This window comes from Ranitomeya variabilis, chromosome 3 (genome assembly GCF_051348905.1).
Source record: "Ranitomeya variabilis isolate aRanVar5 chromosome 3, aRanVar5.hap1, whole genome shotgun sequence".
In the NCBI taxonomy this organism is placed as follows: Eukaryota; Metazoa; Chordata; class Amphibia; order Anura; family Dendrobatidae; genus Ranitomeya; species Ranitomeya variabilis.
In genome coordinates, this window is record NC_135234.1 from 679,578,250 (window position 1) to 679,603,981 (window position 25,732).

At 43.4% G+C, this 25,732-nt stretch overlaps 1 protein-coding gene across 3 annotated transcripts in view; it reads right to left on the bottom strand.

The window, feature by feature from the left end:
• The window catches only part of TNS2 (tensin 2), a 191,908-nt gene that overhangs the window by 121,631 nt on the left and 44,545 nt on the right, over nucleotides 1-25,732 (bottom strand). The window contains exon 1 of one of the 3 annotated variants that reach the window (XM_077298019.1): nucleotides 11,267-11,387. The exons of the other annotated variants lie outside the window; for them this stretch is intronic. Coding sequence (XP_077154134.1) covers nucleotides 11,267-11,332 — 66 coding nt within the window. The 5' untranslated portion in view covers nucleotides 11,333-11,387. Of the gene's footprint in view, nucleotides 1-11,266; nucleotides 11,388-25,732 lie in introns of those variants that run through there. 3 annotated transcript variants of the gene reach the window in all.

The window sequence follows — 25,732 nt, forward strand, 5'->3', positions numbered from 1 at the left end:
CAGTCATATATTCAGAGGCCATGTGGATGTGGCAAACCTTAAAAAAATGGGTTGTGGTGCCACACTCAATAGCTACAATATGGCTGGGCCATACCAAGTTGACCCTGCGGAGGTGTAACCAGCCATTTTTTCCACTTTCTGAAATGGCACTGTGGCAGGTGTCTCTTTGACACCTATCTTGTACAGCAGGAGGTTTTTCATTTTTTTTTTAATCAAGATTTAGTAGATAGATTAATAAGCGTGCCACAAAGTAGAACAATGGACTGTCCGGTCATAGGCAGCTTTATACCAGTGATTCATATACTAGAAAAATTCATTGTGAGACTTCTCCGACAAATCCTAAATATCAAAGTGTTATGTGAAATGAACTGTTGTTCCAAAGGTTTTCCACATAACAAGTGGAAATTCTGAACCTGAAAAATCCTGTAAATGACCCAAAATAAATAGAGGAAATTCACAGCATAATGTGCCTTTCATCATACGCTCTTACACGAGCAAAAAGTTTGGATACTTTTTATATAGAATTTTATCTCGGAAAGGAAAAATAACCCCAAAACCTCTGAAACGTTTCCAGAGCTTTGCTTTTCAGTATCTGGTTACTTTAGCTCTTGTGAACCTACTTTACAAAATTTTGGTAGGGAAACACAGGCGCATGCTATAAAACAGCCAGGCATATTTAGATTTCTTGGCCTGACCTCCTTCAACCTCACGGGTGCTAAATCTTTCCATATGGCAATGTATAACCAAGGAGAATGAGGGAGTTACATTTTCAGGAAGGTAACTAGTACAACCCTTTTTTTATAAGAGATCTTTCAATTTTATTTTACTCATTTATTCCGATTGTACAACTAATAATACGAAAACTAGATTTCATTCTAGTAGTAATTTTTGTACAAGGTATAAAGGGGTTGGTGGATAAGTCATCAATTCCTTACACATGCCACTACCACCTCTGGGACTGCGCCCATCTTGAAAGCGGGGATCTATCCTGCACTGCTGGAGAGGTAATTGGACAAGGCTGTCAATCTTTGACTGACACCGCCCACTGGACTCCTCAGTCTAGATGAGGCAGGGTTTAATATCTGGAACCCCAAGATTTTTAGAACTATACATCAAGCTGTTCAGCTCCTTCTGATCCATATCATGATGTAGATAAACCCACAGCTTCAATATGATTTATTTTTGAGAAGTTATTATCTGTCATTCCACTAAACTCACCAACATCCCGTTAGTATGCAGCGCCGTGATGGCTACAAATCGAGAAAGGTGCAATCACAGTGACAGCCACAATGTGTCACATTGACGAGCACTGTTTGCATACTTCATTTCCAACTATTTGATCCTCTAAAAAAGTACCCATAGGAAAATACATTTCACTCCTCAAAAAATAATGGTTATCAGGATTAATATTTACCAGGATTGGATGAATTGTTAAAGGGGTAGTACGAAATACTAAATAATTTTTTATCCTTAATCCCTATGTGTTTAATGCAATAATCTAAACTATTTTCTAATATACTTGAATTACAAATTCCCAATCTTTCTCTAAATACACTTTCTAACTGGTTCTCTTTTTTTTTTCCTACTCCCTTTTTGATGATGCTTAGTTTTAGAATCTTAGTGCATGTTGGGATACTGAAACAAAGAGTCATCAGAGGGCAGAGGCTGCGGCCCCTTCCCCGAAAAGAAGCTTCATCAGTGACACTCGTCTCAGGGAATGGGCTAGTCCCAATGACAGTGCGCTCTCTTGCCGGCTCAGATCAGTAGTAACAAGCCAGCAGCAGAGCGCACTGTTACTGAACGTTGTCAGAATACCTGCCTGTGAAAATCATGTCATCCGAGTGTGCTCCAATGTTTTCATGGACCCATAGACTTTCATTGCTGGTTTTGATCTGGCGCTTGAATTAAAATTGGACATGTCTGATTTTTTTCCACTCTGTCCAAGGTACAAATGAGACATGTGCACAGCCCCATAGAATATTATGTTCATGAGTGCTATCCATGAAAAACCATTATCAGTCGTGTGCACGAAACCTTCATCGGAATAATTGGACCATTTTTTTTCGAATGGAAAAAAGACAGTTGTGCGCACCTATCCTAAATATAACCTCCCACCTTCAAGCATTAATTACTTAAACAACCCCTTCATGGGCAGTAATCGCTGAGAACACACTGGTGTTTCTACACCTCCTGCCCCTGACTACAGTTATACATATATATTACAATGAATGCAATTGTAACAATGGTATTTCAGCATCGGCCCACCTGGGACCCTCCAATGAATTTGTTCAATGTTACATTTTGTACAAAAACAAGCAATGACTGAGAATAATTTGTAAGCGAGGCCAACAGATGTTCTGTGTTGTTCTCTTGTCACATAAATCTTCCGTTCTTCCTCATACTTTCACTCATCTGGAGAGAACAGAGTAGAATTGGTCTTTCTGACAATATCGAGAACCAAACGTATCAACATTTCTGTAGCAGCAATAGGGTGAGTCAAGGTAAGACTAAAGGGAATCTGTCAGCAGGACATCACCCCCCATACTATATATGTACAGGTAGCTTTTTCAAAAACAGGACCAGCATCACCTTTACATGGCCAGTCTGTTCCTCTGAAACATCAATATTTGAATTAATATGCAAATGAGGCTGAAAGACTGGTAGATCTGAAGCCTCTGTCACTCCAGCTCTATTCTCCTCCCAGTGCCGCCTCCTCCTGCTTGATTGACAGCCTCTATGCAGTGTGACGGCAGGCAATTAGTTACACAGGAGGCAGTGCTAGGCAGGGAGTAATGCTGGAGTGACAGAGGCTTCAGATCTACAAATGGCTCTTCAGCAGCTTTTGCATCTCAGCTCTAAGTAATGAAGGAACAGACTGGTCACGTAAAGGTATTGCTGGACTTGTCTATGAAAGCGCTATATGCACATAAAAAGTTTTTTTGGGAGGAAATTCTGGTAACAAATTCACTTAAACAAGAGGCTTGACTGCCATTTCACAAGGTACATGAGTAATTTGTGTGTTCTCTTGCGGAACCCTGCAATATCTTGAAAACATTTGGGCCGTGCAATCATGGTGCCTTGTCAATCTCTGGGAGAGGCTTTATTCTGATACATTGATATGGGTTATGGTGCCAAGAGTTGTTGGGTGTTTGCCTACTCTTGTTGGCACAGACAGATTTGTGAGGGTCCTACAAGACACGGGATATGGGCAGAGAGTACCAAAATGTCCTGGGCCTACTATCATGGAGCCCTTAGAGAAAGAAATAATCCAGTATGGGGTGAAAAGGAGAGGCAGGGTATCCACACAGAAGTTTTGTATGGGATGTGAGAATCAGATTCTATGATGACTGTATACTGCAGCAGTGCGGCGTGGCAGTGCCATCACTACCCCACTGAACATGAAAGCTGGGGCTGCCCTCGAGACCGAGCGCACACTGGTGGGTTCATTTACCACCAGTTATTGCGTCTACTAAACTGTGCTATCGAGCAGCGCTTGTAAAAGCGATTTATTCCTTCTTACAGGATGTGGACTGAACAAGTCACAAGTGGCTTTCAGGTAGGAAGTAGGGCGCCATGTGTTTGGCGGCTACTGGCATACAGGACTTCCAATATAGAGGCTGCCCCCTAAATGTTATAAAGAATCTGAGCCCGGCCTGTGAGGATAACTGTTAAAAGGGTATTCCCATCTCCAAGATCCTATCCCAATATGTAGTAGGTGTAAAAATAATAATATCAGCTATTGCCTCCAATTAGAAATGTAGTATAGTTCTTCTGATTCGCCATGTGCAGGGCATTGCAGGACCTTAGGTATCCATGGCTACAACCACTGATATAGTGATGGTTAGTTCGCTAGTTTAGCAGCCAAGACATCCTCCTCTGAAACCAGGCAGCCTCAAAAGGTAACGTCTCATGAGCCACCATTTACCCAAGGCCGCTAACAAGTGGTTAACAGGCCACTCCTGTGTGATGGTGGAGGCAGCGTTGCTTGGTGAGCCTTGATTAGTGTGTCAGTGACAAACGCAATAACATACATGATGGGATGTCAGAAAGTGTTCATCCAACACACACAGGACCAGTATCTCCTCCATCATCATGAACATCTATTGTGCCCCGATTTCTGACCTCTATCTCTACATATATAAATCAGCTTGCCATCTTCTACATGTGTGCACCACATACAGACATACGTATATTTACACTCATAAACGTTAAAATTGCAACACCAAGAAGGAAAAGTTGCGGGATAATCGAAATCACAGGATGGACAGACATGTTACTGAGATGCAGATGGTGAAAAAATGGAAACAACATTTTTAAAACATCTTGGTTTATTCAGTGATGAGTATGGGAGCCGCATGCAGAAATCCCGGCACTTACACTTCTTGGCGGCTATCAATGAGGTTATTAATGATTCTCTGAGGAATGTTCTGCCACACTGAATGCACTTGGGTGACTCATCAAGATCCGCTGCTGGCAGCTCCCTTTGCAATTGCTGACCAATGACGTCACAGATAAGGCTCGATGAGATAGAAGCTTGTAGATGCTGTAGGCCATGGTCGCACGTTTAGGTCACACAGGCTACTCACAAAAGCACAAGCAACATGCGGCCCGGGGTACACTTTGGAGAATTAGAACTAGTTCCATGATTGATCCATTCTGTACTGCAATTGAAATTGGACATCACATATCAAACCATGAAAAGGCGTTTTAGCGTTATTAGGCTGCAGGAAAGATTGCCAACTACAGGTTGCATTGACTTTGCTCTCAATGGCTATCATGGTGCACAGCAAGATGGCCATGGAGGCTGGAATGGAGGTCTATCCTTCTCAGTGATTTGGCCTGCTTTTGTTTTTAATTGAATGCAATGATAGACAGAGAGTGGCATGAAGTCTACGTGGGCAATGCCATGAAGAAACCTTCACAAGGGAATGTCACACTAGTCCTTCTTCAAGGATTATGGTGTGAGGTGGCATAATATAGAGTGGCAAGACACATCTAGTCTTCATGCCAGGTGCACTACAAGTTCTGCATTGCATTGATTTGGTTGTGGAACCAGTGGTACAGTCATTTCTCCATGGTGTCCCAGGAGCTGTCTATCAACAACACAACGCCAGGCCACATGTTGCTCGTCCTAATGTCGGCATCCATTGTGTCTTAAATGTGCTTCCATGACCTCCAGCGTCTCCAGACTTGTTTACCATCGAAAACATCAGGGACGACATCAGCCAGCATTTGCTAAGGGTGCTGCTAGCGGTGGATCTTGATGAGTTACATGTGAAAGTGTATTCAGCATGGCAAAACATTTTTCTGACAATCAGTAATAACCTCCTGGCTAGCTTGTCAAGACGTGTACTTCTGCTTATGAAGATCTTATTTAATTTTGAATAAATTTAGATAAAAATTTCTTCCATTTTTTAATTATTTATTATTTTTATTATCACTACCATGTCTATCAATCCTGTGATTTCGATGATCCCATGACTTTTCCTTCTCAGTGTTGCAATTTCAATGTTGAGGAGTGTAAACACACATATACACTGCTCAAAAAAATAAAGGGAACACAAACAACAGAATATAACTCCAAGTAAATCAAACTTCTGTGAAATCAAACTGTCCACTTAGGAAGCAACACTGATTGACAATCAAGTTCACATGCTGTTGTGCAAATGGAAAAGACAACAGATGGAAATTATTGGCAATTATCAAGACACACTCAATAAAGGAGTGGTTCTGCAGGTGGGGACCACAGACCACATCTCAGTACTAATGCTTTCTGGCTGATGCTTTGGTCACTTTTGAATGTTGGTTGTGCTTTCACACTCGTGGTAGCATGAGACAGACTCTACAACCCACACAAGTGGCTCAGGTAGTGTAGCTAATCCAGGATAACACATCAATGCGGGCTGTGGCAAGAAGGTTTGCTGTGCCTGTCAGTGTAGGGTCCAGGAGCTGGAGGCGCTACCAGGAGACAGGCCAATACACCAGGAGATGTGGAGGGGGCCGTAGGAGGACAACATCCCAGCAGCAGGACCACTACCTCCACCTTTGTGCAAGGAGGAACAGGAGGAGCACTGCCAGAGCCCTGCAAAATGACCTCCAGCAGGCCACAAATGTGCATGTGTCTACACAAACGGTTAGAAACCAACTCCATGAGGATGGTTGAGTGCCCGACGTCCACAGATGGGGGTTGTGCTCACAGCCCAACACCGTGCAGGACGCTTGGCATTTGCCACGAACATCAGGATTGGCAAATTCGCCACTGGCGCCCTGTGCTCTTCACAGATGAAAGCAGGTTCACACTGAGTCTGGAGACGCCGTGGAGAGCGATGTTCTGCCTGCAACATCCTTCAGCATGACCGGTTTGGTAGTGGGTCAGTAATGGTGTGGGGAGGCATTTCTTTGGAGGGCCGCACCGCCCTCCATGTGCCCTCCAGAGGTAGCCTGACTGCCATTAGGTACCAAGATGAGATCCTCAGACCCCTTGTGAGACCTTATGTTGGTGCGGTTGGCCCTGGGTTCCTCCTAATGCAGGACAGTGCCAGACCTCATGTGGCTGGAGTGTGTCAGCAGTTCCTGCAAGATGAAGGCATTGAAGCTATGGACTGGCCCGCCTGTTCCCCAGACCTGAATCCGATTGAAAACATCTGGAACATCATGAATCATTCCATCCACCAACATCACGTTGCACCACAGACTGTTCAGGAGTTGGCGGATGCTTTAGTCCAGGTCTGGGAGGAGATCCCTCAGGAGACCATCCGCTGCCTCATCAGGAGCATGCCCAGGCATTGTATAGTAGGGAGGTCATACAGGCACGTGGAGGCCACACACAATACTTTACATCTTTTTCTTGCCATGAGGCATTTCCACTGAAGTTGGATCAGCCTGTAATTTGATTTTCCACTTTGATTTTGAGTATCATTCCAAATCCAGACCTCCATGGGATATTCATTTTGATTTACATTGATAATTGTTACGTTTTATTGTTCTGAACACATTCTACTATGCAATGAATAAAATTTTGCAACTGGAATATTTCATTCAGAGATATCTAGGATGTGGTATTTTAGTGTTCCCTTTATTTTATTGAGCAGTGTATATAGATGTATAATGAATGACTGCATCATACAAGGTAAACATTAAAAGGTCCTGTAAGAAGGGGACATGTATGGCATATTGCTCTTTCCTAAATGGCAGCCCCTTTCCATGGCTGAGTTACGTATTACTCGCAGCTGTCTGAGTAAGATAGTGAAATTGTCATCCTGAAGGGGACATTTGCTCTTTTCATCACACAGTTATATCCGACATGTGTTAACCAGTTAGTTTTCAAAACTGGATCTATTACAAATACGGTATGTTGTCTTGCCATATAATAGCAGCTGATGTAAATGTACAGATGAGTAAAATGGTTGTATGGGACCAAAAGACTGGTAACTAAGCCGGAGACCGGGGTCACACCACTGAATGTTCTCTCATCCGAGAGAATCGGAACAATTATGCTAATCACACCCTGATCAAACTATTATCAGAGTTTCATCCGATTTTCTTGGATGTAGAGAAGATTCTACATTCTGTGAATCTGTGAACATCAGACTGCAATCAGATGTCATCCGAGTGCGATTATCAGATGTTCCTCCACAGACTCGGTCTGAGGAAAAAATCAGACAAGTCCACAGCCCCATAGATTAACATTGATTCAAGTACGATCCGATGTTTTGTCAGATTGCACTCGGAATAAAAAACGGTCATCTGGATAAGACCTTAAGTCATCAATATCAGATTAATTGGGGATTCGCCAGCCAGCAGCCCCATCTATCCGCAGATTTAGCAGGTTTACACATTTGGAATTAACTTGGCATTGTGACATTTGGACTGTAGATCAGCCTGGAAGTGTGAAATGCACTGCAGCAAAAAAGAATGTTATTTCTTTGTTTATTTTTTTTTTAATTTGGGAAAAGTCTTTTCAGAGGGTCATTTATTATTCAACCCCTCAACCCACCAGAATTCTGTTTGGTTCCCCTAAAGTATTAAGAAGTAGTTCAGGCACAAAGAACAATGAGCTTCACACGTTTGGATTAATTATCTCTTTTTCCAGCCTTTTCTGACTATTTAAGACCCTCCCCAAACTTGTGAACAGCACTCAAACATGGTCAACATGGGAAAGACAAAGGAGCATTCCAAGGCCATCAGAGACAAGATCGTGGAGGGTCACAAGGCTGGCAAGGGGTACAAAACCCTTTCCAAGGAGTTGGGCCTACCTGTCTCCACTGTTGGGAGCATCATCCGGAAGTGGAAGGCTTATGGAACTACTGTTAGCCTTCCACGGCCTGGACAGCCTTTGAAAGTTTCCTCCCGTGCCGAGGCCAGGCTTGTCCGAAGAGTCAAGGCTAACCCAAGGACAACAAGGAAGGAGCTCCGGGAAGATCTCATGGCAGTGGGGACATTGGTTTCAGTCAATACCATAAGTAACGTACTCCACCGCAATGGTCTCCGTTCCAGACGAGCCCGTAAGGTACCTTTACTTTCAAAGCGTCATGTCAAGGCTCGTCTACAGTTTGCTCATGATCACTTGGAGGACTCTGAGACTGACTGGTTCAAGGTTCTCTGGTCTGATGAGACCAAGATCGAGATCTTTGGTGCCAACCACACACGTGACGTTTGGAGACTGGATGGCACTGCATACGACCCCAAGAATACCATCCCTACAGTCAAGCATGGTGGTGGCAGCATCATGCTGTGGGGCTGTTTCTCAGCCAAGGGGCCTGGCCATCTGGTCCGCATCCATGGGAAGATGGATAGAACGGCCTACCTGGAGATTTTGGCCAAGAACCTCCGCTCCTCCATCAAGGATCTTAAGATGGGTCGTCATTTCATCTTCCAACAAGACAACGACCCAAAGCACACAGCCAAGAAAACCAAGGCCTGGTTCAAGAGGCAAAAAATCAAGGTGTTGCAGTGGCCTAGTCAGTCTCCTGACCTTAACACAATTGAAAACTTGTGGAAGGAGCTCAAGATTAAAGTCCACATGAGACACCCAAAGAACCTAGATAACTTGGAGAAGATCTGCATGGAGGAGTGGGCCAAGATAACTTCAGAGACCTGTGCCGGCCTGATCAGGTCTTATAAAAGACGATTATTAGCTGTAATTGCAAACAAAGGTTATTCCACAAAATATTAAACCTAGGGGTTGAATAATTGACCCACACTTTTATGTTTAAAATTTATAAAAATTTAACTGACTGAGCAACAAAACTTTTTGGTTTGTAAGATTTATGCATCTGTTAATAAATCCTGCTCTTGTTTGAAGTTTGAAGGCTCTAACTTATTTGCATCTTATTAAACCTGCTAAATCTGCAGGGGGTTGAATACTACTTTTAGGCACTGTACATTGTGGTGGTTGGTGCTGGAATAATTCCTTCATAGTTTGGGAAAGACAGAGCGGTATTATTATTAGTTCTCTATCATGCTGGCTTGGTAAAAGGGCAGTGTCTGCCTGGGGCGCTATGTACATGCGAGGCTGGATCTGTCATGGAGGCCGACAATATGCGGGATCCAGTCAATGTAAAAAGCAGAAGTGTGAGTATGCCGCGCTCTGATGGGCTTGTGGGTGCAGTAAAGGGGTAGCTGATTTAAAGAGAATCTGTCACTTAATTTGAAAGCAGCATGATGTAGGGTCAGAGACCCTGATTTCAGCGATGTGTCACTTACTGGACTGCTTGCTGTAGGTTCAATAAAATTACAGCTTTATCACCAGGAGATTATCATTAGATAACTAGAAAACATGCTGCCATGTCATCCTCCAAATTCATGATCTCTGTATAACCCTGCCCCCAACACTGACTGGCAGCTTTCTGCCTATGCACAGTGTACACAGACAGCTTCCAGTCAGTGGTGTGGACAGAGAACTGCTACATCTGCAGCAAATAAAACAGGGATTTTATCAAAACTAAAGCAAGCAGCCAGTAAGTGACACATCCCTGGAATCAGGGTCTCTCCTATGGTCAGTGACTCTTTTGGGACTTTTCTCTGAACCATGAGCAAAATGGGATTTGGGCGCATGTGCCGACGGGACCATTGAAGCAGATGCAGTCACAGTGTGCGCTGTCGTGCATCATTTTCAGACATATCCACCAATTGGCTGAAAAAATTAGCAAGGAAGATATTGTGACTGGAAGCAGCCATAGACTCGTTGTGCAGGATGCCATACACAGCGCAATCATGCAATAGTGCACAGTGTAGGACCGGGACTACATTACGTCAGGTGATACATCAGAAAACTGCGGTACTTCACACGCTCACCAGGACACATACCACTATAGTCTACAATGTGGTCAGCAGGTGCGGACCCCTGAGCTCTCGCTGGAAGGGGGTGTGGTGCTGCTTAGTAATCCATGACCGTGGGATTCGGATATCCACTGGGAACTAAATATACATCCCGTCTATAGTCCCAAATATATGTAACCAGCTCTCCGCCCCTGTATTATTTCCCACAATCACAAGTAAAATGATTATTTCTGACTTATTACTGACTATATAATGCAAAGTCAAAACACCTTTACCCTCCCCCTTCTGACACTGTGCAGATATCATCGCCAGATGCACAGACACATATGGGGATGATCCTGATAATGGAGGCATTAGGGATACGTTCATTCTGACTGATGAGCCATTGGTAGACACGGTCATCGGACAGACTCGGTCACCATTGCTAATAAATCGAAAAATGTCATCATTCTGGAAGTTATGGAGGGGGAGACTGACTTTCCTTAGGGAGACTAGCCAAGCATGGGGTACCATGGGAAAAACATGCAAATTAACTCCTCCCTCCTCCTTCTAAGAGAGGAGACTCACACCTCTGTGTAAGGTGAAGACGTGCATCACACACTCCGGACTGGGATACAATCCTGGGTGTCTATGGGGACACTTGGTAACGTCTTGCTCTTCTGCGTCCACACTGGGTAGTCTTATAATAAAGGTCATTAATGGACCAGTAGTGGTGGAAGTGGTGGACACAAGAACATTGCATCTCTAGAATACATCCCATCACACGCACACGTCTATTTCCGTCCATCACATTCCTCACATCATTCTCCCAGAAACCCTTCAGGAAGGAGCCAGTGAAATGCAGAAGACCCCTGCGTCCTCCTCACTCATTCCATAGACATGGTTCTCTTCGCGTCTTCTCACAGTTCTACCCCCAAAATACCTCAGGCACATGTGCATGCTCCCCGTCCCCTCACATTTTTAGATACAGACCCCCTTCCCATACCGTGGCACAGTTGAAACTCCTGCTCAGCCCTCTCAGCACCTCCTGAAAAGACCTCCTAGGCTTCATGGTAACTTTTCAGGACCCCTCAGGCTGCACTCTGAAGGAGCTGTGTGTGTAGTCAGTGTGGGGGGCTGTGCAGGGAGTGGTGGCCGATCAGGGCGGACAGAGGATGTGATGTTGGGGGGGAAGGACATGATGGGGGGAACTAGCCTTTCCTGAAAGACAAAGCTCACATTTCCTCCCCACCTAAACTTAAGCATAGAGCTTAACCACTGCACTGCCGCCGCCATTTACACACATCCAGCAATTTGGGGGGGCCTGACTGGAAGGTTGTGATGACATTTTTTTTTGGTCTAACAAAAGGTTCTCGCGTATCATTCAGCAGCGTTCTCTAAAAATAACGCAGCAATGCTTTGCATGTCCCTCCATCTGCATTTGGATATAATTAGAGAAGTAATCCACCAGGCAGCCATAGATTACGGACAGAGATGCCATAGATTACGGACAGAGATGGAGCAGGGTAAAAAGTACAGACTAAACACTGCAGCATAATGGGACCAATTACTACTGTTTATAATGCTGGGGCAATGAATGCAATGCAAGAATGACAGTAAAAACTGACACTACTGCTGGCCCACCGCACTGCTGCAATTACAAGGTAGGAAACACAGTTACTTAGAGGTGAATGAATTTTCCTTTACTAAAACTAAAATAGATGATCAGAAAATTAAATTCTTGAAAATAGGGGAGAGCAGCCAAGAGGGAAATCCATCAACAGCTCTGAGGCCACATTCACGTGTTCGGTATTTGGTCAGTATTTTACCTCAGTATTTGTAAGCCAAAACCAGGAGTGGGTGAGAAATACAGAAGTGGTGACGTGTTTCTATTATGCTTTTCCTCTGATTGTGCCGCTCCTGATTTTGGCTTCCAAATGCTGAGGTAAAATACTGACCAAATACTGAACGTGTGAAGGTGGCCTTACAGTGGCTGTATTCTCTCCCAGACGCGGCAGCACCAGTAAAGCCCCTCTGCTTGCTTCAGTCACAGAATACAGTTTGCGGTAGTAGTGATGGTTCCTCTGGGTGACTATGAGGCATTTGTATTCCATAAATCCGCACTCCTTATTACCTGTAGGAGTCATGGATGGTGTCTACTGGCAGACCAGAGTAATGTGATACCCTCTGATCTCCCCCCTGTCAAAAAGGAGAAGCTTTCAGTAATAAAAATAATTATTCAAAGTGATTGTGTCATCAGAAAATAACCCACTGCAAATTCAGCTGATTAGAAAAATTTACAAACTTTCTGCTGTTATCAATAAACTAAACAAGAATATAGTAAATAGGTCAACGCGATTAATATAGAGCAAGTGGTTTATCCAAATTCAACACACACAAAAAAATCACTTTTTTCACTACTGCAGTCAGTTATTCAATCTCCTCATGATGTACTTGGTAGAGCACCTTTGGTTATAATGACCTGCAGTAAAAGTGACGCATAGTCAGGCACCAGCTTCTGGCAGCGTTCCTGAAGAATCTTAGCCCTTTCCTCACAGGCAGTGGGTTTGCTTTCTTCAACTACTTTCTCTAAATCCCACCAAGGATTTTCTATCTGGCTGAAGTCAGGCAACCGTGATGGTCACTCTAGAATCATCCAGGACTTCTTTTGAATCCAAGCCTTAGTGGACTTTGAGATAAGCTTGGGGTAATTGTCCTATTGGAAGGTCCCATGATACCAAAGTTTCAGCTTCTGCACAAGAGACATGATGTTTTCTCCTAGGATTTTCTGATGTTTCATTAAATTCATGTTGTCCTTCACATGTTGCAGACTTCTTGTGCCAGAGAAAGCAAAACAACCACAGAGCATCCCTGAGCCACTGCCATGCTTTACTGTAGGCAGCCCCGAGCCACTGCCATGCTTCACTGCAGGCATCCCTGAGCCACCACCATGCTTCACTGTATGCAGGGTGCTTCTTTCAGCCTATGCTTTTCTTTCCTCCTCTAGACATATTACTGATCAACCGGTCTTAAAAGATCTAGCTATGATCCATAACCCCTCAAATTAGAATCCCCAAACTTCTGTGGGTTAATTTTTTTATTAGTAGTGAACATATTAGACTCGACATTTCTTCTCCTTTAGGATCGGCAGAGATGTATATCTTGGAGTCTGGGAATGGAAGCCTTCAGTGTTTAGTATGCGCCTTCATAGATTGTAAGGTTGCAAGCAGGGCCTTCACTCCTGTTGGCATCTCTTAAATTACGTGTTACTCTGTAATATTGTCTATACAAGTCTCCCCTGAATTGTAAAGTGCTGTGGAATATGTTGGAGCTATAGAAACAAAAATTATTATTATTATTATTATTATTATTATTGCTATGTTAACTGAAACCTCACTGCCTGCTGCCACCAAATGAAATCTTGCTGTAGGTCTTTTGCAGTCACTTGAAGGTTTTTAACCACCTGCCTACTCAGATATCTGATGGCAGCAGGTGACAGCTTCCTCTTTCCTGCACATTCAGATAGTGTAGACCAGGGTTCCTTGCAAACTCTGGGTCCAATTCATCATTTGTGCTTTAAGTCACTTTTGCTTTTCGACTTGTGGTTTTTGCTTACATTTTTACCCCAAATTCATCAAAATGGTGTGATTCACAAATTTTGAGCAAAGCCCAAAATTGTCTTTAACTGTTTAACTTTTGCTAAATTTTGCAGTGGAAAAAGTTGTGTGTTTTGTAAAATGTTTGTAAAAAAATGCAACAAAATAACTGGCGTACATAAAATCACTCCGGAGAGGTGACCGATTTTACCTAAAACTTTTGCAAAAAAGCCACATCAACGGAAAAATCGGAAAACTAACTAAATAACAAAAGACTATTTGAAATGAGGCTCAAATCACTTGATGAATTCGTAGAAAATGGAAAAGTCACCAGTTGAGAAATATTCACGCCAAACGCCTGTCGAACTGTTATGTTGAATCGGGCATTATTTTTCACGCTGTATCTCTATGGTGCCACCTCCTGCAGATAATGAATACTTGCATCAGAGGTGCTTGATACAACACATGTCTGCTCTTAAGAAGGATTTTATGTCAACCGTTGAATAATTAGTGGCATTTTCGGTTGAGGTTGGAGAAACCTCTTTTTACATCACAAAAAAAAGAAAAAATGCAAGGATACGAGGAAGAATCATGCTGGCTCGAAACGCGTCAAACTTTCTCTATCTTTTGATGTCCCTTTTCCTATCCCCTTTCAATATGTTTTATTTGAGTTTTAATAAATGTGATGCTTTAAATGCAACATTTATTTCTTTTGGGATTATGGATTTTTCCTATTGCCCTTTTTACATTACTTATGTTGAGTTATTTAATTTTTTCCTTTTTGGTTCATTGTAAGCAGCCAAATGTTTATACCTAAAATAATAATCATTTTTGCAATTGGAATTAAATCATTTTTAATTAAACTGTAGATGGGTTATCTGGAAGCAATCAGTCGTCTTTGGCTTTCTTGGCCACAAATGTCAGGGATCATGGGGCAGATACATGGGGAAGATTCTAAACGATGTTTTTTCACTATCCTCAACCGGATTTTTTCCTTAACCTAAACTACAGGTTTTGGTTTTCATATGTCCTAGTGTTTAAGTAAGCATTTTTTTAAATATGAAAATTTAGGACTTACAGAGGCTGACTGATGATTCTTCATCAATAGAGCTCACATTGCTCCCAATTTTATGAGAAGAGTACGGAATAGCTATCTATTAGGGATGAGTGAACGTGCTCGGATACGACTTCGACTTCGGCGCGCTCGAATATGTTCGAGTCCCCGCGGCTGCATGTTTCACGGCTATTTGACAGCTGTAACACATGTAGGGATTGCCTGATAGCCCCGAGACATGCAGCCGCGGGGACTCGAACATATTCGAGCACGACAAAGTCACTCTGTTAGCACCAGAGCATGCTCAGATAACACCTTATCGAGCATGTTCGCTCATCACTTCTATCTATCTTAAGGTTCATGTAGTCTCCTCAGCGTATTTTTTTATTTAAAAAAATTACAATTTTTTAAAAAAAAATTTTTTTCAATCCTGCTTCCTATCTGCCAACACTCGCTATTATATACAAGTGACTTTGCATTTATTTATTTATATATTATTTATAACCATTACTGGTGATGTCTATTTTTTGGTGTGTGGATACTTATAGCAAGCACGTGTTGAGTTCCCTCCTCCAGAACTTAATTTAGATTGCCACGCCTCAGTAATACAAACATCTTTTTGAAAAGCTGATGATGATGGATTTTAACTATTCGAAAAAAGATAAAATCAACAGTTTACACAGTAATGTGGAGTATTTTTTAATGTTTCTTATCTTAGAAATATTTTTTTTACTATGAATAATGACAAATTACTAGACGGCCATACACCTTATTCAAACATCGACCGAAATGGCCAAATCAGTCACCCATCTAGGTGTTGGGCAGCAGCTTATTCTCAGAATGGCCATATAATCCTCATATCAAAGTGGCTGTTTTTTGAATGAAGCTTCGCACTGGTTAATATAAGGCAAAAAATAAAAAAGGATTATACAGCCATTCTGACAAGGACATTCAAAGTACAGTAAGTACATCAGCCTCATCAGATCTATAACATCTAGTATTGTATTATGAGACCTGGTGACAGATCCTCTTTAAGGGGATATACACATGACTTTGTTATCGGAACAGACCTTAAATGAATTGTATATGAATATTTATACACTGATCAAACACTGACGACCTTGAATGGTTAAAATCTGGAGTACACCTCTAAGCTCTTGAAAGATGTCTACCTTTATTTTTAAGTCCCCGAGGGGACGAAGTTTTCAGCGCAGGATTATATCAACCCCAGTAATAATAGGAGAATTAGGTTATCACTAGAAGACATGAGCTAGAAGCGATCATTAGATCTGCGTATAAATTGAAACCATATTTACAGCAGATTTTCTCTATGTCTCAGTCATCGGCATTCACATAAGTAGGTATTTTCCAATTTGGCTAAATTCTGGGAGTTTTCTGTATGATCTCACACTGCATGTTTCCATACAGCACATTTAATAGCTGTGTTGTGTTGTGTGGGGCTCCTGTCACCAGGGCCGATGCAGCACACGTCAGCCATCACTATGAAAGCATTACTGCTATGAAAAAGAATCTCAAAAAAGTGGTAGAAAATATGGCTTTTTCACAAGAGCTTATATACTTTTCCTATAAGGGTTGTCCAGGACTAAAATATTGATGTCCTAACCTTAGGATATCAGATTGTGGGGGTTTAACGTCTGGGACCCTGACCCGGTATTGCAGCCCAGCTACTAACGAAATGAATATGATCTAAGCAGCAACACCCAACAGCGACCACTACACAGGGAACGAAGCCGTGCTCGAAAGTCTCCATAAACTTGGCACTTTCGACACCTGAGACTCCAAGTTTCAACTGTAGAAATCCCATTGATCTGATATAGGTCACCAATATCTTAAGCTGTTGGCTGCATGATGCTTCGGCCGATCATTTGGTTGGCAGATATGTCAGCCGACTCTCCCATACACAGGAGAGTCGGCTTATCCCTGGGAGAAGAATGGAATTGGCTGTCAAGAATTGGACCTCCGCGAATTACAACTCTCCTGATCGTCAGTCGGTCGGCGCCCCCATACACAGTAGTCCGTCATCCGAACCTGTCGATAACGGCAGGTTCAGCAGACATTAGTCTATAAAAAAATTACCCTATTCATGTAAATTGAAGTTTAAAGACCTTTCACTGAATTTTTTCATTTAATTCTATGCTGTATGTGGAGTCGAGAAGGTATTTTGCCCCTAATATGAAGCTATTGCCCCCTGCCACAAGGGGTTTTGCTTTCATCTAGAGCAGTGTTTCTCAACTCTGGTCCTCAAGACCCACCAACAGGTCAAGTTTTCAGGATCTCCTAGTATTTCACAGGTGATAATTTCATCACCTGCTTCAGCATTAATTCCATCACCTAAGGAAATCCTGAAAACTTGGCCTGTTGGTGGGTCTTGAGGGCTGGAGTTGAGAAACACTGCTCTAGATCAACATGTTAAATTATACGTTGAACTCGATGGACTTCAGTCTACCTTCAACCTTAAAAACTATGAACCTCCTCCAATTGGCACTGCTCCACTGACTCTGGAACAGTTTTTCGCTTTCTTCTGTGCTCCTCTAATCCAAAGAGTTATACCTCCCCATCCCCACACCCCACCAGTAATAAAGATGCAATTATTCCCTTCATCCAACAGATCGTGTACCAGAGAGCTTTTCCGTGTACGGATGTGACTGTGTTTTCAGAGAAGTTAGTTGGTAGAATTAAAAATTTTCACCATTACCCGTGGACTCTCTGTATGGGAACAAGTGTCTTATTGGGTTGGTTGAATTGAAGCAGTCTTGCGTATTGTGTGCGCGTGTGACGACCAGCGGATCACGGCAGGAAGAGATAACGGGAGGAATACTCTGCAGTTTCCAAACAGGAAATCATTAAACAACAATGAATCAGTTTCTGATAGGAAGTCCTTCATGGGATGCCTCTTCTATACACAGCCACAGGAAGCACTTCATTAATTGTTCAGTATGTAGCAACACTGATGACTTGTATTGATAGGAGGAACTGTTCCTTTTCACAAAAATACACAATGAAAAACTAATAAAATAGACTCTGTCAGCTCTCCTAATGTAAAAACTTCTATTCTCTATTAAAGCGAAGATATCATTAGAAATTGACCAATTGTATAAATTAATTTTTGCGTTAAATGTGTGTTTGTTTTTTACATTTTTGTCAAATTTTTTATTCTCATACCATAATCTGTATTAAAAATAAAAATCTTGCAATTTTCATACTGGCCACTAGGGCTAGTTCTGACTCTTTCTGGTGTTTCAGGAAATGAAACACCAGAAAGTGATTTGAGCTTTTATGTTTTTTAAATATTTTTTTACTTTTTTTTTTTACATTTTTCACTGACTTCAATAGGCCCCTTAGGAGACTTGGAGCTATGATCATCCAAGCGCTTGTGCTGAAGCCCTGCTATATGTAGCAATAATGATCATCTCCTATGAGCACCAGAGATCTGCAATGACGAGCAAGGTGGTCTTCTGCAGAACCCCGGCTGTCATGCCAACTCATCAGCGCCCAGCGATCATGTGACGGGGCAGCCAATAGTCAGGGTTAGTGACGGTAAGTGCAAGTTAAATGCCGCAGAGATTTTCAGCGGCATTTAACATATTTACAGCTGCATGTGGATTGTGATTCCACCCGCCTCTGTTAGGGGAACATGACAGCTGATCAGATCACCTGCATGTGCCTGAAAAGATGCGGGCTCCAGCGCTGAGCGAGAGAGGGAGAGAAGGAGGCAACCTATGACGTCCCTATACATCATAGGTCATAAAGGGGTAAAAGTGGATTTAGACCCAGATTTTACTATGTAAACCACATTTTCCATAAATACAGCAGATATTTTAGACCTGATGAGACTGGTGCGCTTACTTTGAAAATATAGGTTAGAATGGCTGTTTAATCCTTTTTGAAAACTGGGCAGTATAATATTGATATGAGCTTTTATATGTCTACCTCTAGATTGTCAAACTAAGTACACCAAAACCCTAGCATGAGAAGCATGAGCAAGACCATACGTAAATATAAAAGTAAACAACTTTATTGAAAAATAGATAAAAACATACATATAAAAAATTAGTACAAGGAATGCATGAAAGGTTAATAACAAGACAAAAGGAAAAAGGAGCAGGACAGATAGAGGCCCGAAGGGATGCCTCAATGCAGATGGGCATACATAAAGGAATGGTGAGTAAGTGAATGAAGTACCATATATACTCGAGTATAAGCCGACCCTAGTATAAGCCGAAGCACCAAATTTTACCACAAAAAACTGGGAAAACTTATTGACTCGAGTATAAGCCTAAGGTGGGAAAAGCAGCAGCTACTGGTAAATGCTCCATAAAGTTGATGATGGCCCCATAAGATGCTCCATACAAAATATGCCCCATATAATGCTCCATAAAGTTCATGATGGGCCCATATAACGCTCCATTAAGTTTATGATGGGCCCACATAATGCTCAATACAGTTTATGCTAATCCCCATATACCGTATATTGCCGGAAAAAAAACCCTGAAATACTCACCTCTTGACGCTGACCAATGCTCCTCAGCGTCGCTGTCTCTCTGCACTGACTGTTCAGGCAGAGGGCGCATACTAATCATGTCATCGCACCATTTGACCTGAACGTCACAGCCAGAGGATGCGGAAGACACAGTGAAGCGGTGGAACGGGGAGAGGTGAATATCCCAAGTGCCGGGGGCCTGAGCAAGCGGCGGCACAGGCACCTGGCGCCCATAGCGCGCCTTTGTCCCCACCGACCACTGGCCCTGTCAGCAGTCACTGAAACACTCACAGAGGCTGCAGGCACATGTAGATGACCAGGTAACACCCGCACTGCAGCGGAGAACAAGTAAGTGGGACCATGACTCGTGTATAAGCCGAGGGGGGTCTTTTTCAGCAAAAAAAATGTGTGGAAAAAACTCGGCTTTATACGGTATATAGAGATACAAAGAAGGTGCAATAGTCAATGGGGAATGATACCGGTAATAACAATAATACAAGTACAGTGGGGGAAATAAGTATTTGATCCCCTACCAACCATTAAGAGTTCTGGCTCCTACAGACCAGTTAGATGCTCCTATGTTGTGAATTCTGCTCTTGGGTTCCCTCCGGTGGTTGTTGGTAGTAATGCAGTTGTCCCTGGGTTGCAATCCTGGGCAGGTGTCCCTGCTGATTGCAGCTCTGACTGGGATATTTAGGTGTGCAGGATTCATTAGCCCTTGCCAGTTGTCCATTGTTCTTGGAGGTTTTGCATCTCTGTTTGGTTCCCCCTGCCCTGCTGCCAAATCAGCAAAGGTCCTTGTTTTTCTTCGGGGCAGATTGAGCCTTCTGACTGTCCTGGTGTGGATTCTGTGGTTGACAGGTTGCAGCAGATTTGGGCTCATGTGGTGGACAATTTGGTATTGTCTCAGGAGGAGGCTCAACGTTTTGCTAACCGTCGTCGGTGTGTTGGTTCCCGGCTTCGGGTTGGGGATCTGGTCTGGTTGTCTTCCCGTCATGTTCCTATGAAGGTTTCTTCCCCTAAGTTTAAGCCTCGCTTTATTGGTCCTTATAGGATTTCTGAGATTATTAATCTGGTGTCTTTTCGATTGGCCCTTCCGGCTTCTTTTGCTATCCATAATGTCTTCCATAGATCTTTATTGCGGAAATATGTGGTGCCCGTTGTTCCCTCTGTTGATCCTCCGGCCCCTGTGTTGGTTGATGGGGAGTTGGAGTATGTGGTTGAGAAGATTTTAGTTCTCGCTTTTCGAGGCGGAGGCTTCAGTACCTTGTTAAATGGAAGGGTTATGGCCAGGAGGATAATTATTGGGTTTTTGCCTCTGATGTCCATGCTGCTGATTTGGTCCGTGCCTTTCATCTGGCTCGTCCTGATCGGCCTGGGGGCTCTGGTGAGGGTTCGGTGACCCCTCCTCAAGGGGGGGGGGGGGTACTGTTGTGAATTCTGCTCTTGGGTTCCCTCCGGTGGTTGTTGGTAGTAATGCAGTTGTCCCTGTCCCTGGGTTGCAATCCTGGGCAGGTGTCCCTGCTGATTGCAGCTCTGACTGGGATATTTAGGTGTGCAGGATTCATTAGCCCTTGCCAGTTGTCCATTGTTCTTGGAGGTTTTGCATCTCTGTCTGGTTCCTCCTGCCCTGCTGCCAAATCAGCAAAGATAAGTGTCTGGTTTTGTTTCTGCAGCACACATGCTGTGTGCTTTACAATTCAGTACTATTCAATGTTTTTTCTTGTCCAGCTTAGACTGTGTTTGGATATTTCAGTCAAGTTGGATTCTCAGGAGATGCAGATATACATTCCATGTCTTTAGTTAGATGGTGGAATTTTTGTATCATCTGCTGTGGATATTTTTAGGGTTTTAATACTGACCGCTTAGTATTCTGTCCTATCCTTTTCTATTTAGCTAGCGTGGCCTCTTTTGCTAAATCCTGATTTCTGCCTGCGTGTGTCTTTCCTCTAATACTCACAGTCAATATTTGTGGGGGGCTGCCTATCCTTTGGGGTTCTGCTCTGAGGCAAGATAGAATTCCCATTTCCATCTATAGGGGTATTTAGTCCTCCGGCTTTGTCGAGGTGTCTAGGATGTGTTAGGTACACCCCACGGCTACTTCTAGTTGCAGTGACAGTTTAGGGTTTGCGGTCAGTACATGTTCCACCTACTCCTGAGAAAGTCTCATGCAGCTCCAAGGTCACCGGATCATAACACTCCTAATCAGCTCGTTACCTGCATTACAGACAGCTGTCTTGCATAGTCACCTTTATAAAAGACTCCTGTCCACAGACTCAATTAGTCAGTCAGACTCAGTAGCGTAGCTACCAGGGGGGCAGAGGGGGCGGTCGCCCTGGGCCCCGTGCTCTGAGGGGGCCCACCCGGAGCTACACTATTGTAACTGTACATTCTGCGGCAGAGCAGGGAGATTCGATCTCCCTGATCTGCCGCCCGGCCGCTATGGGCCCCTGAGCAGGCGGGGGGGCCCCCCGCCCAACTTCGCAAGGTCCGCTGTACTGGCATTTAGCCGATACAGCTGATCGCATTGATGGGAGGAGGGCTACAGGGTCTGCCTATGGGGGTGCTGTCTTATACTACAGGGTCTGCCTGTGGGGTGCTGCCTTATACTACAGGGTCTGCCTGTGGGGTGCTGCCTTATACTACAGGGTCTGCCTATAGGGGCGCTGCCTTATACTACAGGGTCTGTGTATGGGGGTGCTGCCTTACACTCCAGGGTCTGCCTGTGGGGTGCTGCCTTATACTACAAGGTATGCCTGTGGGGTGCTGCCTTATACTACAGGGTATGCCTATGGGGTGCTGCCTTATATTACAGGGTCTGCCTATGAGGGTGCTGTCTTATACTACAGGGTCTGCCTATAGGGGTGCTGCCTTATACTACAGGGTCTGCCTATGGGGGTGCTGCTGTATTCTACAGGGTCTGCCTGTGGGGTGCTGCCTTATACTACAGGGTCTGCCTATGGGGGTGCTGCCTTATACTACAGGGTCTGCCTATGGGGGTGCTGCTGTATTCTACAGGGTCTGCCTATGGGGGTGCTTCCTTATACTACAGGGTCTGTCTATGGGGGTGCTGCCTTAAACAACAGGGTCTGCCTAAGGGGTGCTGCCTTTTATTACAGAGTCTGCCTATGGGGGTGCTGCTTTATACTGCAGGGTCTGCCTTTGGGGTGCTGCCTTATACTAGTGTCTGCCTATGGGTGCTGCCTTGTGCTATAGAGTCTGATTATGGGTGCTGCCTTGTGCTATAGAATCTGCGTATGAGGGGTGCATGATTCAATATATAGTAGGCCTATGGGGACTGCATTATACTATATGGAGGCTTATGGGGAGTGCATTATACTATATGGAGGCTTATCTGGTGCATTATACTATATGGAGGCTATCTAGGGGGGGCATCATACAGTGTGGAGATTACAGTGAGGGGGCCATCGTACAGTGTGGGGATTACAGTGAAGGGGCCATCATACAGTGTTGGAGCCATCAAACAGTTTGGAGGCTACTAAGGGGTTAGTATACTGTGTGGGTGGTACTATTCATTGAGGGGGCATTATACTGTGTATAAGAGAGCATCACACTGTGTATAGGGGAGCTGTACAGGGGGCAGACTCTGGACATTATTAAATTTAACTGGGCACGTATTGCTATAGAGGAACTCAGGTTACTGTGACTGTGAAAGGAACACACAGAGGGCAATATTACTTTCTAGGGGGCAAAATGTGGGCACTGTTTTCTAGGGCACTTGCACCCGGTATTACTATATTATAGAGGGTTGCTTTAGAATTTAGAAGGCACAGAGAACCACACAGTAGGTGCAGTAATAGGGACACATATGGCAGCAGCGGCTCAGTATTGGGGTATCGGCAGGATGAGGAGTTTGTGCAGGTTGGGAATAGATGGCGATGGGGGTGGAATATGAGAAGTGAAATGTTTCTTTGTTGTATTCTCTGCAGCCGAGTCGTGGCTGGAAGAAGTTGTCATGTCGGTTTGGGCCAGATAGAAAAGACGGGAAAAGTAAGTAATTATCTGTAACTGTGCTGTGATCTCTTACATGTTCTATAGGACTGACCATATGACGGTAATATCTATGTAGGTCTTTATATAGAGATTATCTTCAGTAACAGCGCGGTCACTGAGGTTCTATATCCACTATTAAGGTGTGTCACCCAGTTGTAATCAGAATGGATGGAGCCATGTATCGTAAAATCCTGAATGGCAACTTCCTTCTCTCCGCCAGAACATTAAAAATGGGTCGTGGCTTGGTCTTCCAGCAAGACAATGACCCAAAACATACAGCCAAGGCAACAAAGGAGTGGCTCAAAAAGAAGCACATTAAGGTCATGGAGTGGCCTAGCCAGTCTCCAGACCTTAATCCCATAGAAAACCTATGGAGGGAGTTGAAGCTCCGAGTTGCCAATCAACAGCCTCAAAATCTTAATGATTTAGAGATGATCTGCAAAGAGAAGTGGACCAAAATTCCTCCTGACATGTGCGCAAACCTCATCATCAACTACAAAAATAAGTCTGACTGTTGAGCTTGCCAACAAGGGTTTTGCCACCAAGTATTAAGTCTTGTTTGCCAGAGGGATCAAATACTTATTTCTCACTGCAAAATGCAAATAAATTTATATAATTTATAGAATGTGACTTTCTGGATTTTATTTTTGATATTCGATCTCTCAATGATAAATTTAACCTATCCTTAATATTATAGAATGTTAATGTCTTTGTCAGTGGGCAAAGTTACAAAATCAGCAAGGGATCAAATACTTATTTCATTCACTGTATATATAGTGGTGCCAGCTATAATCAAGAAGAGCTGAAAATAGTAATGCAAGACATCCAACATATATAAAGTGGTGACTGGAATCACACACAGCAGAGAAAAGCACCAGAAATATAATTGCCCGGCCACCTGACGCACGTGTCACACAGCATGCCTTATCTTATCTCTCAATAAAAATGTCATACATTCATTAATAGTAATCTTTCTGAGCACAGATGAGGCTGGTGTATTTACTTTAAAAATTCATGTCAGAATGGCTGCCTAGTCTTGATATCAAAGGAGGCATTTTATGAGTCCAGCTCTGCTCTCTTTAATATCAGACAATAAATTTTTCAAAAAGGATTATACAGTTATTCTGATATGGACTTTAAAAGTAAGTACACCAACCTCATCAGGTCTAAGACATCTATGTAATACTGTATGTAGTATATACTTTATAGTGTGAAATGTGGGGACAGATCTGCTTGCAAATAGGAACTGCATTTCGACTGTATATTTCAGTCCTAGGGGCCGCAGTGAGTAATCTGCACTTTAATAAAATGTTAGACATCTACTCCCGGGGCATTGTGGGTAGGAGAAATGGTAATTTTTTTTCCGTGCTGCAATACGTGCCCACAAAATGTTTATTAACCTGGGATATTTATGGTAACCGGCGTGAAGAAGGGATTTTCCGTTCACTATAAATATAAGACTTCTCTTCCGGAAAGTCACCCTGAGAAGGTGGAAATTACAAGAATAGGACAAGACGGCCCAAAACTTGTCCCATGGATTAAGAAAGAAACACAGTCCTCCTCCCTCTTTCCCGGATGTCACTCTTATGATAAGGGAAAGACATGTCCCCTGATATTACAAGAATGTTCTGTGAGAGTCCAGCAGCTGGACAGCGAGAGGAGGGGGCTGCCATGAAATGGAGAACAGAAGGAATGTGAAAGAGAAGGGAGAAGGAATAGAGGTCATGGCAGCTAAATCCAGTTATAGCCCAGTTCATACCAGTGATGTTAGCACGAGGGCGAGCTCGGAAATATCCCTGCAACTGCTGTAATCGTTATATCAGTCACTTCTGTCCTGTGATTTATAAGGTTATTGGTGGTGAACGTGAGAACTGGCTGCACAAATCCACAATGTGTGACTGATGGCAGGGGTAATGTGTCGGGACGGGAGCTGTCAATCAGCAAACCTGCTCCCTCCATGCAGGGCAGTCCAAACCTTGAGCCAGCACTCGTTTTTCGTTTTCTTCCATAAAAAGACAGATGCTTTATGAAATCTTTATCAAAATTTTAAAGGCTCAGACTAAGGACCGGACAGGTCTGAAACGCGTTGTGTGGAATAGGTGAGTTTTATATAATATGTATGTCCAGCTTTCGACCAGAACTGTAAAATCAAGTCCCATTACACAGGCAGACTGTCCTGTCCACAATATGGCCTCACTTATGTGCCTCATGTATGGGCTAAGAGCAGCACTGATCACTCAGCTCCTGGTTGAGCTGTGATGTAGACCCACCATAGAGCTGGGGCTATTACTCGCCAGGGCAGGTAGC